This window comes from Tyto alba, unplaced genomic scaffold, assembly GCF_018691265.1.
Source record: "Tyto alba isolate M040663 unplaced genomic scaffold, T.alba_DEE_v4.0 Super-Scaffold_28, whole genome shotgun sequence".
Classification (NCBI taxonomy): Eukaryota; Metazoa; Chordata; class Aves; order Strigiformes; family Tytonidae; genus Tyto; species Tyto alba.
In genome coordinates, this window is record NW_024881302.1 from 1,807,673 (window position 1) to 1,824,008 (window position 16,336).

Here is a 16,336-nt window from a genome sequence, read left to right on the forward strand (position 1 = left end):
AAAATAGCAAGGGGATTGGGCTCCAGTTTGTAGGTACCGGCGGGTTGCCATCTGGTGCCTGGTCTGGATGGAGTTCAGCAGCGTCTGCGGGTGCTGGATGGGAGCTCTGGAAGACAGAGGGTGGGAGCCAAGGTCTTGGGATCCCCTGGAAAGCGTGTGAGTTGTAGTTAAGTGACATAGTGTCAGGGTGTAGACAGGGCTTGGGTTAATTACAACCACCAAAGGTTCAGAGCATCTGGCAGCCTCTGAAGCAGCCTCTCCTGGGACCTGAGCCCCAGCTTTCTGCTTCGAAGCCCACGTGGTGGAGCTTCTCTGCCTGCTGGGCTGAGGGTCAGTGTTGGCTTTGGATGACAGTGGTGGGTGCCGGATAGATGGGTGAGCTCAGCAGGTAATGCCTGGCAGCATCAGCTTGGTGATGGTGTGTGCAGAATGGCAGCCAAATTGTGCCAGCAGGAGAAGAGGAGAAAGGCGCAGGAGCCCTCCTCTCCAGCCCTTGCACTGTGACGCGGTGAAGGCTCGCAGGGACGCGACAGGGACACGCATCGAGTGGCCTGATGCCCTCACAAGCCGTTGGGGCCGTACAAAGCACCGCCGTCCCTCGAGCCAATGAGAGGGTTGAGGGTGGACACTTTGTAGTTTATGGGGGACAGGTCCTCCCGGCCCTTCCTGAGCAAAACCCGCTGGCCATGGCCGCAGCACCAGCCGTCCTGCACCCCGCGAGTCCCCGCTGGATCGCTCCCGTTCACCAGGAGCTCCTTCCCCCGAGTCTGCGCTCAGCAGGCAGTGACATCTAGTGTCAGTCCGACACGCTGTGTAAAACCAGCGCTGAGCGGGGGATTACTGCCTGTATTTACACTTTACCTGTTTGCTGAGGCCGGTTGGGAGCAGCTCTGCCACTGAGCATCTTCCTGGAGCTGGTACCAGGTCACAGTCATCCCTGGTCCTGCTCTTGAGGGGGAATGAAGCTGACCGACCCTGGGAATTGCAGATTTGGGGTCTTAGCCTTTGCTTATCTGAAGTTTAAAAGCTTTCTCTGAGGTAAAATGGAAATAATGATAAGGGGGGGGGTTGTAAAGGGCTGGGGGAGGCTCAGGACCAGCCAGGCCCTCCGTAGCCGGCGCTGTGGCAGAGGGATGGAGACCAGCAGACCTGCCTTGCTGTAGTCCTTCCCTTCCTACCTGGGAAGCAGCAAGATGGGAGAGATGGAGAGAAAGCTGCAGAAAGCTGCAGAGAAGACAGCTGGGCTTGAGGTTGGGTGTCCCAGTGCCCTGCCTGGCTCAGGTGCCCGCTTTCCCTGTGGTGCCATCTGTGATGGTGAGAGCTTCACCCAGCCCTGCGCGCTCTCTTCTCCACGCGGCCAAGCCGCCCTTCTGAAGAGGCTCTTTGAAACGGCAAAGCCCTGATTTTGTAGCAGCAGGATGGTTTGTTTTGGAGGTCTCTCTTGTCTGGGCAAGGAGCAAGAAGGCATCAGAGCTGAAACACCATTTCCTTCTGTCTTGGGCTTGAGGTGCTGCCTAAAAACTAAATGGGTTATTTCCAGGTATTTCAAAAGAGAAGAAAGTAGTTGTACTGGTCTCCCTGTGAGGTAGCTGGTTTGCGGTCTGGTCCTTTCCAAAACTGGTCAAGTAATGCAAGAAGGTGCAGAGGCAGAGAAGTACAATTTACAGAAAATGCTCAAGAAGTGGAGCGGGAGCCTCCGCAAGGAGGGATCTGACCGGGCTGGGAGCCGCTGGGATTCCAGTCCAAGATGTCTTGTGTGTTTGTCTTGCAAGTGGGAGCTGGAAACGCGTTTGGAGGTGACTTTCATGTCCCCTGTGCAGAATGTGACTCCCATGTGGTCTGTGTCACTTCAGCAAAGGATGCTCTGTATTCTTTAACTGTTGTCTGAGCTGCCCTGAGAGAAAAGAGCACTGGCTTGATCAAATATTTTTGGTAGCATCCTTTTTTTGAGTGTATTTGTTGAGCTTTTGTTTTGCACATTTCTTGGACTTCTTTGCTGGTGTTGCTGGTGAACTATTCTGAATCCACTCTCAGCCTGGCAAAGAACTCCCGGACAGCAAGTCAGGGAAAATAAACTCAAACCTCTTGAAAAGACATCCATCCCTGTTACTTATCCCCAGAGTTTCCTGGAATGATATGTCATTTTCCTGCCAGTTTGGCAGAATTCTTTTCATTCAAATAGATTAAGTTTAAACGTCAGATCTAACCAAAAATGTATTGATTAGGGGATGAAAAGAAGAGGTGAGACAACAAGGAGAAATTATGGGAGATGATTGTAGGAAAAAAGGTGAGAAAGGAGGTGGGCAGGAGAATGTTGACACGGCACGGCTGTGAATCCAGCCCTGTCCACCGCCCCGGAGGTCTGCCAGAAATCCTTGAAGGATAATAACTATTGCATGGGCTCAGAATGAGTATTTTGATGCTGCTGAAAGAAGGTTTTGGCCAAAGGAGATTCATCTGAAACCAAAGAGTGAAGTTTATTGGGAAAAAGTGGTGACCGATCCACGAAACTTTCACTTCTTAGCTGAGTGACATTTTAAAATTGAAAAAGAGAACATAGGGTGAAAAGAGAGCTGGACTGGAGGACAGAAACAATTTTGCTTTGGATGACTTGAAAGCTATTAGTGTTACAGGGAGCAAATAGAGAATTCTTAAAACAGCGTTCCTTTTATAAGGAATCTAACCTGATTATAAATGGAAAATATTCTTTGTTACTTCTTTCCTTTTAAGCTTTTCCAAAGTGAGACAGATAGATCTTTAAAATGTAAAAGTTGAACTCATCAATTGTGTAACTAGTGATGAGTTCTTTGGCACTAGAAACGGGCTTAGAAGTTCCTCATATTTTTTTCTCTAAGTTAATTACTACTTTAGACTAAATTATTTCTTAATTCCTTCTTTGAACATATATTAGACTGAGATATTTTTTTTAAAGGATACATCAAATTTAGTAATACATTTGTCATGTCTGTAATTGCTCTGGATATGCTGCAGAACGATAGGCATATAAGGATAGTCCTAACCTGTGTCTGCACATTATACAAAGCTTTGAGCGGCAAGTGCTTCACAGCTGGGAAAGGTGCTTTCCTTGGCTGGGAGCAATGCTCCGCTTTAACACACCAAAACCTTCTGCTCTAGAGCCTGGGTGGCGTTTGGAGAAAGGCTCTTCTAAGGTCTGGTAATGGAGGAATGACAAAATGAGGTTGAACAAAAGCTGAAAAACGTGTCTTCTTTCTCTAGGGATCTTTCCAATAACAAGATCGGTGATTTAGATGTCCAGATGTTCGAAAGCCTGACTTCTCTGGCACAACTGTAAGTACCCAGTGCGCCCTACCAGTCCTCCAGCTCACCGTGCACATTTGAGCTGGTACCCAGAACCCTTGCTTGTGTGTCACAAGTTAGCCCTGTTCTTGCTTGACCTTGTCCGTCGAGCCCCAGGCAGATGTGTCCGTGGACTTTCTCCTCAAGGCGTTCAGCTGCACAGCCCGGTGATTCGCTTGTTGGCATTCAGAGAGTCGGGCAGGATTTGACCCGCTGGGCTGCTGCATAGAGAGAGGAGATCGAGGCGAGAGGTTGAGATTTGTCGCGAGATGTTTGTTAGTACGTGGAAAATGATGGTAAAGCTGCCACGTCCAGGTCCCACTTATCTTCAGAGGGAATTGAGTACTGAGTGTGAGGGTCCTTTGAGGAGCCCGGCACTAGTTAGGGAAAGGCCCGATGTCCCACTGCTCCCCACAGCTTGAGCTGTCCCCTTTCACTAAAACTGCCCAGACTCTCTGTGGGCCAGGAGGAGAGCTTTGACCACTAGTAAACTCACTAGTTCAGCTGCCGATCAGTTTGCACTGTTACTTGCTGATGGTTCATAGAGAAGATTAACTGTTTTTTTAAAGAAAAATTGGACTGTCAGGTCAAAAAGGGCACCAATTCAGCCAGCACCAAAACCTGCTTTGGTGGCTCCAACCAAGTAGCTGGCAGCCTGGACAGCTTGCAATCTTTACACCTCAAAAATCTCCTAAAAGGAGGACTTCTGGAAGGACTTGGAGCACTGGAACTGGGCTCGAGCATGCGAACAGGCTACGTGGAGAGGCTGTGGTGTCTCCATCCTCGGAGATACACAAAAGCAGTCTGGACGTGGTCCTGGGCAGCCCGCTCTAGGTGACCTTGCTTGAGCAGGGCGGTTGGACCAGATGACTTCCAGAGGTCCCTTCGAGCCTCAGCCACACTGTGATTCTGTAACTTAGTGCCTGGCTGGACATTTTGCTATCATGTGCATGTGGCTTTTGAGACTCAAGGTGCTCAGAGGGTAACTAGTTCCCAAGCAGAGCTTGGGACAGAGGTTGATCCTGTATGTTGGCCAGGAAGTTGTTACCAGCATGTTGAACTTTCCTTTTCATTTTCCCTCTTTTACAGAGATATAAGCCACAACCAGATTTCTACATTAGAAGATGGAATATTTGATAATTTATTTAATTTAAGTGAAATGTAAGTTCATCCTCTTTGTTTCCCAGGTCTTCATTTAGACCTTTCCTTGAACAGCTTTCCCTTCCCGGTGGGGTGGGATGCAGCACTGTCTTGGGGAGATCTGGGGCACGTACCCAACCAAGCAGCTGCCTTTTGGACTCTCTCCAGTTTCTTCCTCAAGCTGTGTCCTGCTCCTGGCTCCTCTTGGTGCCCTTTGAGCCTGACCTCCTCCCAAACTTTGCTTCTGTCTCCTGGATACCTCCAAGCTCTGTCGCTGCCTTCTTGGCTTCCCTGCTTCTCTCCTAAACCAGCTCTGCTGAGGTTCTTGTCTCTGACCATCCTCTGGGTCACACTTATTGTTCCTGTTTGTATGGTCACACTTGGGGACTGGGGGATCTAACGAAAAGGGCACTGACCTGCAAAACAGGAGACCCTGACTGAGGTGTCTAAGTCACTTGAAGACATGTGAAGATGTTCTCCCTAAGTGATTCGAGTTGTTAAGCCTATGGTGGTTTTTAATGGAAGTAATGAAAATCTGTGCCGTTATGTGAAGGGAGGCGAGGGGAAACCACACATTTCCAGGAGAACATACATGAAGTCACAGCACAGAGTAGCAAATTCTGTATCTGAACGAGCCAAAGGATTAACCCTGTGCAGTCGCTCTTGGCAAGCAAGAAGAGAGCTCAGCCACACATTCTCTCTGAAGACAGGACACAAAGGGCATTTTCAGCTCTGCATTTTCGCTTACAAGTGGCACTGAAAAGACACAGAGGCTCCAGGCTGGGTCCAAGTGAGTCTGTCCCTGCGAAGGCTGGCTGGCAAAGTGGTGCTTTCAGTATGAAAATCCTGGGTTCAGCCCCTGCGGCAGCCCAGGCCAGCTGGCGTCAGCTAAACAAACAGCTTTCCATCTCTGTCCTGTTCGCAGCTGAATGCCAAAGGCTGTAATTTGGATCAAGCTTAGCTGCAATTAAAGTTTCCATCTTTTCATTAAACTGCCACATGGAAGGATTATCATTGACTTTGCATTTCTTTTTTGACAGATCAATTTTATTCTCTTAGCTATTTTTTAATGGAGCTGTAAATAGTCTCCCTTAGCTGGAGAGGCTGCCATTACATCCAATGGCTGTTAGATGGCAGACTATTTTAAATATAAGATTGTGTCTGTAATTTGCTTCTAATTGCAACAATTATTTGTAGAGTTAAAAAAGTACTTGGAGTACTTGCCTAATTCTAGCCTCTAGAAAAATCATGTTAATTATTGCTTGATTCCCTATTCATTAACTCCCCTCACAGTTCTTTCCGAAGCATTTCAGTGGAGTGGCGCAGATGGGAGCAGTGAGGGATCTGCACGCTGCTGTAATTAACACTTAGCACATGTCAAGTTAATGCCTAACTTTTGTCTGATCTCCCCGTTACAGAAACTTAAGTTGGAATCCATTTGTTTGTGACTGCAAACTTTCCTGGTTGCCCCGTTGGGTGGAAGACAGAAAAGTGAAAGTTATTCAGGCGTCAGATACGAGATGCTCCCACCCTCCCGAGGTGGCAAACCTGTCCCTCTTCGATGTCTCCTTCGTCAATGCCACTTGCGGTAAGGAAACGCTGCGGGCTGTGGTGGGGGAGATGGTGAAACCAGTGGAAACGATGGGCCCGCGGGCAGCTGGCGATCACATCGAGGCCTCTTCAGACCTCGAGTCACCAGTTCTAATCTAATTAAGCAAATCACGGCAGCATGTGACTGTGCCCTGGTGCCGTAGGGATTGAGTCAGTCACACCAAGGCTGGGATCAGCAAACTCCTTACAGAGCAAGCTTCGGCAGCCGTCAGATGACACTAGTTCCATGAGCTCCAGCCTTAGGCTGTCGTTCTCTCAAGCTTTTAACAGTCTGGCTTTAAGCAGGGAAATCTCATTGGAGTTGAGGGGACCTGAGGATGTGCTGAGTTGAGTCTTTGCAGGTGACAGACCTGATCCTGCCTGGATGCTCAGCTGTCTCTAAGTAAGAAAGAGAGAGGGAGAGCGAGTCCTCCCGCCGAGAGGCATCAGGCATCTCCTTTAATGCGTGCAGTGATGAGGGCAGAGGGAACTAGAGCTGGTGGGAGCCAGCTGAGCCACCTCGTGAAGAGCAGTGCTCCCCAGGGCCAAAACCTGCGTGGTGGCTGCTCCTCTTGCCCCAGCAAAGTTACTCCAGCCTTGCAGGAATTACCAAGGGGACTAACGCCGGCGCTGTTATTCCCCTTGATAATTAGTTGTTCCCCTCTTAGGAACTACTTTAAGGTAGTGTGGAAATAATGTGAGTCTGTCTTCTGGGTAATTCAGTGGAATGGGAGTAGGCTGGGGACAGCCTGCCAGCTACTGACAGTTGTTACTGGCTGGCAGGGAATGAAGTATGACCAGGCTGGTGTTAAAAAGCAAAGTAGTTCCCATGCTGTGGTCCTCCTCACGGGACTTTTCTTAAGAAAAGTGGCTCGACGTTTGCAGGAACTCCTTGGAGAAGGCCGGACAGTTGGATGGATTCGATATGGGAAGATCACACAAGGCTGGAGCTGTTGGGATGTTTGGGGGGAGATGTTGTAGCAACCAGCAGAAACAGAGGAGCAAACATGGCTCGGTTGCGTGGGCAGAGCTGGAGCGGAGGCCAGGCAGTCCCAGCTGGGCTGCGGCTGTGTGCGCGGCAGAGGCCCTGCCTTGTGTTTGTGGCAGAGAAACATCCCACCCCCTTGCAAGCCAGTGAGGGGGAAGTAAACTCCAGGGAATGAGTTGTAACTCAGAGAACAGGGCTGTTGTGGCCGCCGTCGTTGTATGTGCCTGCGTGTCCGTGCACGTGTGTGTGTGTGTGCTCCGGGTAACCAGGCATGCGTTGTTTCTGTGCATCCTTCCCATGAATGCATACGTGTGCATCCTTCCACACCCCCTGGGTGCAGGCTGTGGGTGACGTTGCTCTCTTTTCTAGCACCAGATTTTGCCTGCAAGTAGGAAGGGAGCTCTTGGCTCTCTCCAAGGAGGACGGTGGCTGCAGTGTAAGCCCAGCTCCAGCGTGGGCCTGGTGGAGAGTCCAGTGGTGGTTCCCCCATGCCCCCGATGTGCTCCCCAAGTGTGTTTGGTTATAGTCTTGTGCCTGGAAGCCCCAGGTAGCCTGCAGGGAAATGTGCTGCACCAGACCAAGCCAAAGTACAGCCAAGGGACAACCTTTTCTCTTGGTCTGACTTGACGGCTAGTCATCTGGGCTCCTTAGAGGGTCAGACAGTGGCTCCATGTCCCATGGGACCATCAGGCTCTCCAGAGACCTGTTTTATTTACTGAATGTTGCTGCTCCATAAATCTGTGTGACTGGCTTGTTATTTCTGTCATCATTAATTAGCATAAAGAGTTTGGAAATCGTTGCTGAGGGAATAAAGACTTCCCAGGCGAGTCTCAGAAAGGAAATGCTTGGACTAGCGGCTGCCCAGGAGAAGTCCATTCCCAGGGGTGTGGGGTGGTGTCCTTTGGAGGGTTTCACCAGTGTCAGTTTGCAAGAGGATCTTCTGTTCTGTCCCCCAGGAGCTCAATACATAACGTGTCTGACAAGCAACCACACAGAAGGGGCTGAATTTGTCATCCTCTTCACGTCTGTTCACCCTGGGAATCTCACTGAGGAGACCTGCAGTGCTCTCTGTTACGCCGAAGACCAGGAGTATGGAGCTTTCAGCACCGAGGGGCAGTGTTTGTGTGGTACTGCCCATGAAACAAACTTTTCCACCGGTTGTTTGCCATTTTGCACTGAGCATTTATCCGGGCAGGCCTGTGATGGCCCATCACTTGTCCCCTCTCCCTTCCAGGCACATCTGCCTGTGTCTTTCAGAGGACTCCAGCCCCGGTACAGCCTACACCAGGCCGTGCTCTTCAACGTCAGTATTCCCATTGCTGTCAGCACTTTACTGTGGGAATTTGGGGACCAGACAGAGGTTCTCAACACCACTGGAAACGCAGCTGTCCACGTGTATGCCTTACCTGGGCGGTACAATGTCACTGCCACCATCTTTGTGGGCACCAAGGTCTTACACGTGCAGGCCGAAATTGAGGTGGTGGCTTCACCCCAGCAGTTAGAACTGCAGTGTCCTTCTTTGGTCAAGACAAACGAGAGTCTGGACATACGGATCCGCAACAGAGGCGGCACTGGCCTCACGGTGTCATATGGCATCACCGCAGAGGCTGCAGAGCTGGGCAGAGGTAAGCAGGGTTGGCTGGGTGGGTTCCGGGCAAGGGAAGGGTGGCACTGGGTCCTGGGACTTCCCTTTCCATTCCTTCCCAAGGAGGACTGAGGGATGACTCCTGTGGGCGCTCCTTGCTCCCCTGATTGAGCAGGCAGAGTTTTGCACTGTCCTGGGCCAAGAAGATGACTGCACAGAGCGCGCTTCGACAGCTTTTACCAGCCTCAAGGACAGGACATTCCTGGAGCTCGCTCCCCAGATCGGGTTGGGGTGTGCGGGCCCGTAGAAAGGACATCATGCTTCTGTTCTTCTGCCTCATGCAGCGGTTCACCCCCTGTGCCCCCCTGATGGCTTGGTTTTCCTGGGCAATAACCACTGTTACCAACTGGTGGTGGAGAAGGCTGAGTGGCTGGAGGCCCAGCAGCACTGCCAGAAGCATGGCAACGGAGAGCTGGCCTTTGTGAGCAGCCCCGAGATCCAGAGCTTCTTGGTCGCTCATGTCATCAGGTAAGCGAGGAGGGTAAGGCTTCAGATTTCCTAGGGACAGGTCTTGTGTCCGTGGGGGTCACATCTGCAGAGGGGTCCGGAGGGAGGGTCCTGCAGGCAGCCCAGTGCAGCCAGTCAGGCCGGAGAGACACGGGGAGAGGATAGGGGTGAGACTCCTGAGCAAAAAGGAGGAATAAGCAGAGCTTGAGCCCTTGCTGAACTTGGCTTTCTTTGCCTAAAGGCTGTGGAGGGGAGAAGAGGAATGGGGCAGAAAGGCTGGAAGTCAGAACCGGGAATTGTGGGCTTGCTGCTGGTGGGCATCTTGTACCCTACATCTGTGCCTGTGGGTGCACCTGAAATGGTGCAGAGAGGTGCAGGGTCAGGAGCAAACAGGGCTGGGCTGAGCAGACCTTCCCCCTGGGAGTTCAGCAAAATCTGCAGGCTCGGGTTGGGCGCGGGGAGGGCTCAGGTGTTCGTGTCCAGAGGGTGCTTGGCTGCTGGGCAGGGCCTGGGGGGTGACCTTGCAACCAGCTCCCTCCATCAGCACAATTACAGCTGGATTGTCCCACACGTGACACCGTGGCATCAAGCAGAGCCCAGGCCAGGGCTGCAGGGGTGGGATCCAGCTGGGATCCTGCGCCCGTCCAGACACGGCTGCAGCCTGAAGCCCAGACCCCTTCCCCTCTTCTTTGGCATCCGGAGAAGGAGCAGCGCTCCTCTCCGAGTGTCAGGCTCCAGCAGCATCTGTTCCACCTCAGGACTTGGGCTTTATAAACAGAGAGCACTGAAAGTGTCAGCCTTTGATTAAATCCGCCCCTCTAAGTGCCCTTTCTGCAACCAGCTGTCTTGGAGGGGGAGGACGATCGGGAGAGCTTGCAGGGGCCTGACAGCTCTTGTCAGCACTCCCAGATGCAGATGGTGGAGATGGCCTCGGAGTAAACACGGCCCAGAAAGCACATGCAAAGGGAACAGCTGTGTGTGACGTAGACTCCGAACGGTCCTGCCGAAGGTCTGACAGCCCCTTCTCCCCAAACTTGTATCCTCGCCCTCTTGCCTTCACGCTGGGATTTATCCTGAGATTGCAGACGTGGTCCCTGCTCTGGGGAAGAGGAGTCTGTCCCTTCCGTGGGTCACTTGGTGCTCTGAGTTATCAGGCATTTGCGTGAGGGGCTTTTGATGGACTGCAGCGCAAGGAAATCATGAGACCTCAGAAGGGAATGAGCCGCCCAAGCTGTTTCCCAGCTGCTGCCCCACGTTGCTCTCCTCCCCGGCCCCCTTTATTTCATGTATTTATTTTATTAATCCATTCAGATAAACATGAATGAGGCAGTTCCAGGATGCGATTTCCCTGGCGATAAAAGACAAATCAACCGAGCCGCAGGTTTTTGGAACATACAGCCTCCATCGTTTCTTGTGGGAAAATGACAGAAGCAGAAATCTGTTTCCCATTAGAGCACGCAGCAGTGAGGGCCGCTCTCTCCTCTCCTCTGCTCCTGCCGTTTGATGGCCTCCCCAGGAGCAGTGTGTGCTGAGCAGGTCCCCCCCCACACCTCCAGAAGCAGAGTGCTCCAGCCCACACCCCTTCCTGGGGACCCTCCTTTTCCCCTCAGAGGCAGCTCAGGGAGCCCCTCTCCCCTTCCAAGCCTCCTCAGGCTTCGTTCTGCTCCTGCTGCCCCAAGCAGGGCAGCTTCATCCTTCCTCAAAGACAGAGGGATGCTCAATTCTTGCTTCAAAAAAGGATGTCAAAAGTCCTCTTGTTCCTCTCCGCAAGGTAACGGGCCAAGCAGTAGGGCAGGGGTGGGAAGCAAGACAGACAGCCTATTTCTTCTTCTTCTTTTTTTTTTTTTTTTTTTTTTGATGACTTGCAGTTAGATCATAGCTGGAATTAGAAAAGGAAAATCTCTATCGAGTTTTACTGATGGCAGCAAACAGGCGGTTTCCTAGCCTGTTCTCCCTAATCCCCTGCCAGTGGTTCAAGAGCAGAGCACAGCGGTTATTTATTTTTTAATCTTATTTGCAATGAAAACTACTGATTCACAGAACAGTTATTTTCGTCGCCGTTTTTCAGCATGACCTCATTAATCATTTCATCTGGCTGAGCCTAGTGGTGGAGAGACACCGATTATCTCCCTGGTCTGCTTTTTGCCGAGCAGTTGTACCACCCTGGGAGCACAGTGGCGCGGAGGGGCAAGGCCGTAGCAGAACTGATTGCAACCCGCAGGAGGGAGCGTGGAGAAGAAGCTGGGGGCTTTGAAGGGTTTGTGATGAAGCTGTTCCCCCTCCCCAGAAGTTAATATGGAACAAATGCCTCACTTTCTGCTGGGTGCGATTAGAAACAGTTGTCCAGGCTGCTTGTGGCTATGAAAGACCACTCAGCACTTTCCAGCAGAATCTCTGCTGGGATGCGGCCGGTTTCCAAATGTGGCAGGGACATTTCATCTCCCTAAAATGATCCCGGCAGTTTCTTGGGGGGGGGGGTGGGGGTGGTTCATCTGCCTGCAGATTTGGCCTCTGCTGCCCGTGTCTTGTCCCCCTGCGGCTGCTGCCTTTCAGTGGCGGCTGAGGAGCTGATCACCTCCCAGCAGCTGCATCAAAGATCCCCCGATTTGAACTGGAGCTCCCGTACCTGGCACCGTCCCTGCACTGGTGCCAGTTCCACTTGCAGTGAAGAATTGACTAGTGGCAAATTCCACAGGTCTGCAGAAACAAAGCAAAAGTTTTCTAAAGGATTGCAGCTTTTCCAGACAGTTTTGTGTGACCATAGCACTCCTCATAAGTCATGACTCAATACAGGCTTGCAAATGTCTGTGGGGGTCATTTAAGCTGCAGTGCAGGCAGGCCATTTCAGCAGACTGCTCTCCTGCGAGGGGTCGGAGGTTCAGGTCAACCTGCTGGTACTCCTTGGTTTGCAGATAATCCCCCTTCCCTGCGTTGTGTCGGGTTTACACGGGAGCGCTGGTCTCAGCCCCGCCGGCCCGCCGCGTGCCAGGCAGCATGGTGGTACTAATAAACGGGTTGATAGGAAGGGAGCAACTTCAGCTTGGGGCAGCAGAAGATGTGCAGCATGGTGGTACTAATAAACGGGTTGATAGGAAGGGAGCAACTTCAGCTTGGGGAACCAGAAGATGTGCAGCATGGTGGTACTAATAAACGGGTTGATAGGAAGGGAGCAACTTCAGCTTGGGGAACCAGAAGATGTGCAGCATGGTGGTACTAATAAACGGGTTGATAGGAAGGGAGCAACTTCAGCTTGGGGCAGCAGAAGATGTGCAGCATGGTGGTACTAATAAACGGGTTGATAGGAAGGCAGCAACTTCAGCTTGGGGCAGTAGAAGATATGCAGCATGGTGGTACTAATAAACGGGTTGATAGGAAGGGAGCAACTTCAGCTTGGGGCAGCAGAAGATATGCAGCATGGTGGTACTAATAAACGGGTTGATAGGAAGGGAGCAACTTCAGCTTGGGGCAGTAGAAGATGTGCAGCATGGTGGTACTAATAAACGGGTTGATAGGAAGGGAGCAACTTCAGCTTGGGGCAGCAGAAGATGTGCCGCTGGAGGGAGTGCTGGGAATTTCTGAAGACAACAAAACGTGGTTCTCCTCTCCAGCCAGTGTCATCTCCCCCCGCTGTGTTTCATTACCCTCTCTGATACTGTGCTGTACCAGTTGTGGCTGGTATGAATCAGTGCTTACCAGTATGTCACGAGCTCTGTGGTGCTGACGGAGCCTTTAACTGGCTCCTCTTGTAACTCCAGTGCAAGAGACTGGCATTTTGGGAATGGGGTGCCTCAAGTTGTGGAGCAGCGATCGGCAAGGGTCTGACTCAGCTGCACACAGTGGTGCCCTGAGCTGCTTCTCTCACCCAGCTCCTCTGTGCTGTGGGGGTGGTGATGATTTTTCTGCCTGGATCCTTTTGGCTCAGCTGTCCCCTCAGCTTACCAAGGGGCAGGCGGCTCTCTGCAGCTCTTAGGACAGGGGTTTGAAGGGCTGGTAGATAGCCGGACGGCGTGCCGTGAAGGAGCTGGTAGGGAAGGGCCAGGTTCTGGTGCTAGGATGGATACTGAAATCCTTTAGTAACTAAAAAGTTCCGTTAAATGCACCCTGTGACACCCTATGAAGCTGTTGGTAATATTATCACAGAGGCATGATTGTCATGTTACGATTTTCATAGAGGACCGTGGATGGGATCTGTCCCAGATCTTTCTAATACACACGATTTCCTGAACCACGCACCCCCTCCCTTCTTTTTTTTTTTTTGAAGGAGCCTCGATGTCTGGATTGGATTCAATGATTTTGCAAGCACTGGAGCACAGCAAAGAGGCGAAGGATTTAATCTGGAGAGCTGTCAGAACTGGCTGCCAGGAGAACCGCATCCGTCAAACGCCGACCACTGTGTCCGCATGGGCCCGACGGGCCAGTGCAACACGGACCTGTGCATGGCCAAGCACAGCTACGTCTGCGAGTACAAGCCAAAAGGTGGGAGCTGCTTCTGTCCCGCTGTCCGCGGGCATCGCGGGCATCCTGCTCACTGGCACATGCCAAGGAAAAGCAGGGCTGCATGGGGGGGGGGTCGTCCAGAGCATCACCCCAGATCAAGTGGGACTGGCAACAACCACAATATTCCCAACAGAGGCTTCTAGAAATCCGGCCTCAGCCCAAAGGCAAACGTTTGGCCCACTCCAATCTTTGCCATCAATAGAAATAGAGAGAGGAGTGAAGCTCTGAGGCAGAGCTGTGGAAGTAGCTTTTCTCTCTTGAGCAGTCTCTGCTGCTGCCAGGGTCTGAGGCTGTGGTGCTGCCTTGGTGACTCTTGCTGTCCTTCTGTGGCATCTTGTAGTTTGTGAGACGTTGGGGTCTTACGACTTAAAAGTCTGTAGGGCCTTGGAGATCGTTAGGCGAGCTTTTATGTGGTGTGTGCTGTGCAGGTTTGTGTTTATGCAAAGCTCCCGAAACAGTCTTAGGGACCAAGAAACAGAAGCAGAAAGGACATGAAATATGGGAGAAGGAAAAGCCATCGCTAGGCAGAGAGCCCACAGGCCCTGGTGGGAGGAACAGCACCGGCTGGTTGTGCTCAGTCCCCAGAGCCTGATCTGGCTGTGAATGCGCCAGAGGTGTTTGCTGCTGGTGGAAACCAGCTGGTCCTGGCCACATTTCTCATGAAGGCCCCGGGAATAAGGAGGATGGGGAGTGCACCTCGTGCTCAAAACTTCAAAGCAAATCATGGGGTGTTGGAAGGGAGAAGTATTTGCAGAGTTCCTAGAAGTCAAAATTGGAGGGAAGTACGAATGCAAACATTCATTGTGCAGGCTGAGAAGTCAGAATACCTGTAAGAAGATGTAAGATTACAGCAGCTGCTTCTCCTGTAAAGCTGGAGTTACAGATTCCTGAGAGGTCCAAGCCGGGCTACAGCTTTGCTGCACGGTGTGAGCAAGCATGAGCAGGGTGTGGGGAATAGCTTCAGGCCTTGCTGAGTCTCACGGGCTTTGTTCAAACATGTCTTTTGTCAACAGGAGTTCTCTTAAATGCCAAAAACTTCTTTGTGGGAGACCCTGTGTTTCACACACACGAGGCTGTGAAAAATGTGGCAGAAGATGTGCTGTCAGCTCCGTGGCAAGCTGTGGAGGTAAGAACGGTTTGCTCCTCCTGCCGCCGCAGAGCGAGCCCAGGGAGACGCAGGCAGGTGAGAGCCGTGTTTGCTTTGCAGGTGATGGTGTTCCCTGAGCTGGCATTCAGGCACGGGGGATATTTGACTGCCCTGGAGTTTGTGACACAGGAACTGCGTCAACCCGTTCAAGTGAGGTTCCAGGTGCACAGACCGATCCATGGAGAAGGTGAGGCATCTCCTCTCAACACTCGTGGTATTGTTAGAGCTGATGGCGTCAGGGCCACGCCAGACTGAGTGTGTGTGGCCTTCTCGTGGCCCCTGTGTCTTCAGAGCAGAAGTTTTGAAGCCTGAAGTGCTCAGAGATTTGTTTCTATTTTTTGAGGAGACTAAAGTGCAAAATCTGCAGGTATGGTTGGGCAGCCTGAGGTTGCCTTGGAGAAGTGGTTGGCCTGAAGAAATTGATAGAGGGAGAAACCTTTCTCAATGCACGAAGAAAATGTGAGCGTAAGGAACGTGTAGAAGTGAATTAATCTTCTGGGCTATAATTTTAGACTTTGGGAAGACATGACATGTCAGATGGGAATGTGTTCTGGTCCATCTGGCCCCACAGGTTAAAAAGGAAGAACATTTTCCTGAGCCTGTTTCTTCCTGATGGATGAGATAATCTAATAAGTCTTTTATTCCTTGTATAACAGCTCAATAGTCACAGCTTTGGCAACAATTAATTTTGCAGCAGAATGTTTGCTGTAGCCATAGGGTTGGCTGGATCCAAAAGGATATTTTTTGACACTGAAAAGCTGATACTTTGACATGGAAATATGAACTTAAGAAAAGTTGCTTAATGTGTTTTCAGTGTCAAAGACAACTCTGCTTTTGCTTGGACTCACTTTCACTTGAACATCTCTTCTAGATTGCAAATTGGTGTGTTCCCACTGGAAAAGAGACTAACTTTGTTTTTAATGATCTTTGTGCCTTTGTGAAGTTTTCCAGTAAGACAGGACACCGGTCTTACGTAGCACCAGGATGTGTTGCAGTTGCAACTTTTACTAAGAGTGGAGCCATCTTCAGTCAAAGTGGAAAAAAATGCTGAATTTGGAGCAAAGAAGTGCACTAAAAGCATTACTTGTCAGAATGATGGTCACTGCTTTGTCTTTCACTTCTTCCAGACTACCAGGAGGGAAAAAATGCTTCAGAACCGTTCGACACTGCTCAGGGTGATGGGAACTGGACGTTACTTGAATGTCCTCCTGGTTTCGAATGGTGTCATTTGACTGATTTGTGCTCATCACTAAACAACTGCTGCAACGCGACCGAGTGTGCCAACAGTTCTCTTGCCAGCAGCCCTACCCCCGTTTCCCTTCAGCACAGTGAAAGCCAGCTCAGCTATGAACTCGTCAAGGAATTTCTCTTTACAATACCAGCTGGCCCTTCTTCCCAGTACCTGGTCAGTGTTTATTAGCTGTTGTAAGCAATGAGTAGGTGGGGAAGTTTTGTCCCGATTGCTTTGGGTTCGTAAAGAATTGTTCCCAATTTGCAGATGGAGGTACTGAAGTCCATTCAAATGAAATGACTTGCCCAGTGTCACACACGCCACCACTTTCTG

At 51.0% G+C, this 16,336-nt stretch overlaps 1 protein-coding gene across 2 annotated transcripts in view; it reads left to right on the top strand.

Annotated features, from left to right (window-relative positions):
- PKD1 (polycystin 1, transient receptor potential channel interacting) overlaps positions 1-16,336 on the top strand; it is a 98,756-nt gene that overhangs the window by 38,278 nt on the left and 44,142 nt on the right. Inside the window, exons 2-10 of one of the 2 annotated variants that reach the window (XM_042798293.1) lie at positions 3,238-3,309; positions 4,408-4,479; positions 5,877-6,046; positions 7,993-8,661; positions 8,966-9,149; positions 13,390-13,604; positions 14,639-14,751; positions 14,833-14,959; positions 15,900-16,177. In XM_042798293.1, the coding sequence (XP_042654227.1) occupies positions 3,238-3,309; positions 4,408-4,479; positions 5,877-6,046; positions 7,993-8,661; positions 8,966-9,149; positions 13,390-13,604; positions 14,639-14,751; positions 14,833-14,959; positions 15,900-16,177 (1,900 nt within the window). The remainder of the gene's footprint in view (positions 1-3,237; positions 3,310-4,407; positions 4,480-5,876; positions 6,047-7,992; positions 8,662-8,965; positions 9,150-13,389; positions 13,605-14,638; positions 14,752-14,832; positions 14,960-15,899; positions 16,178-16,336) is intronic. The other variant, XM_042798294.1, reaches the window with a different exon arrangement.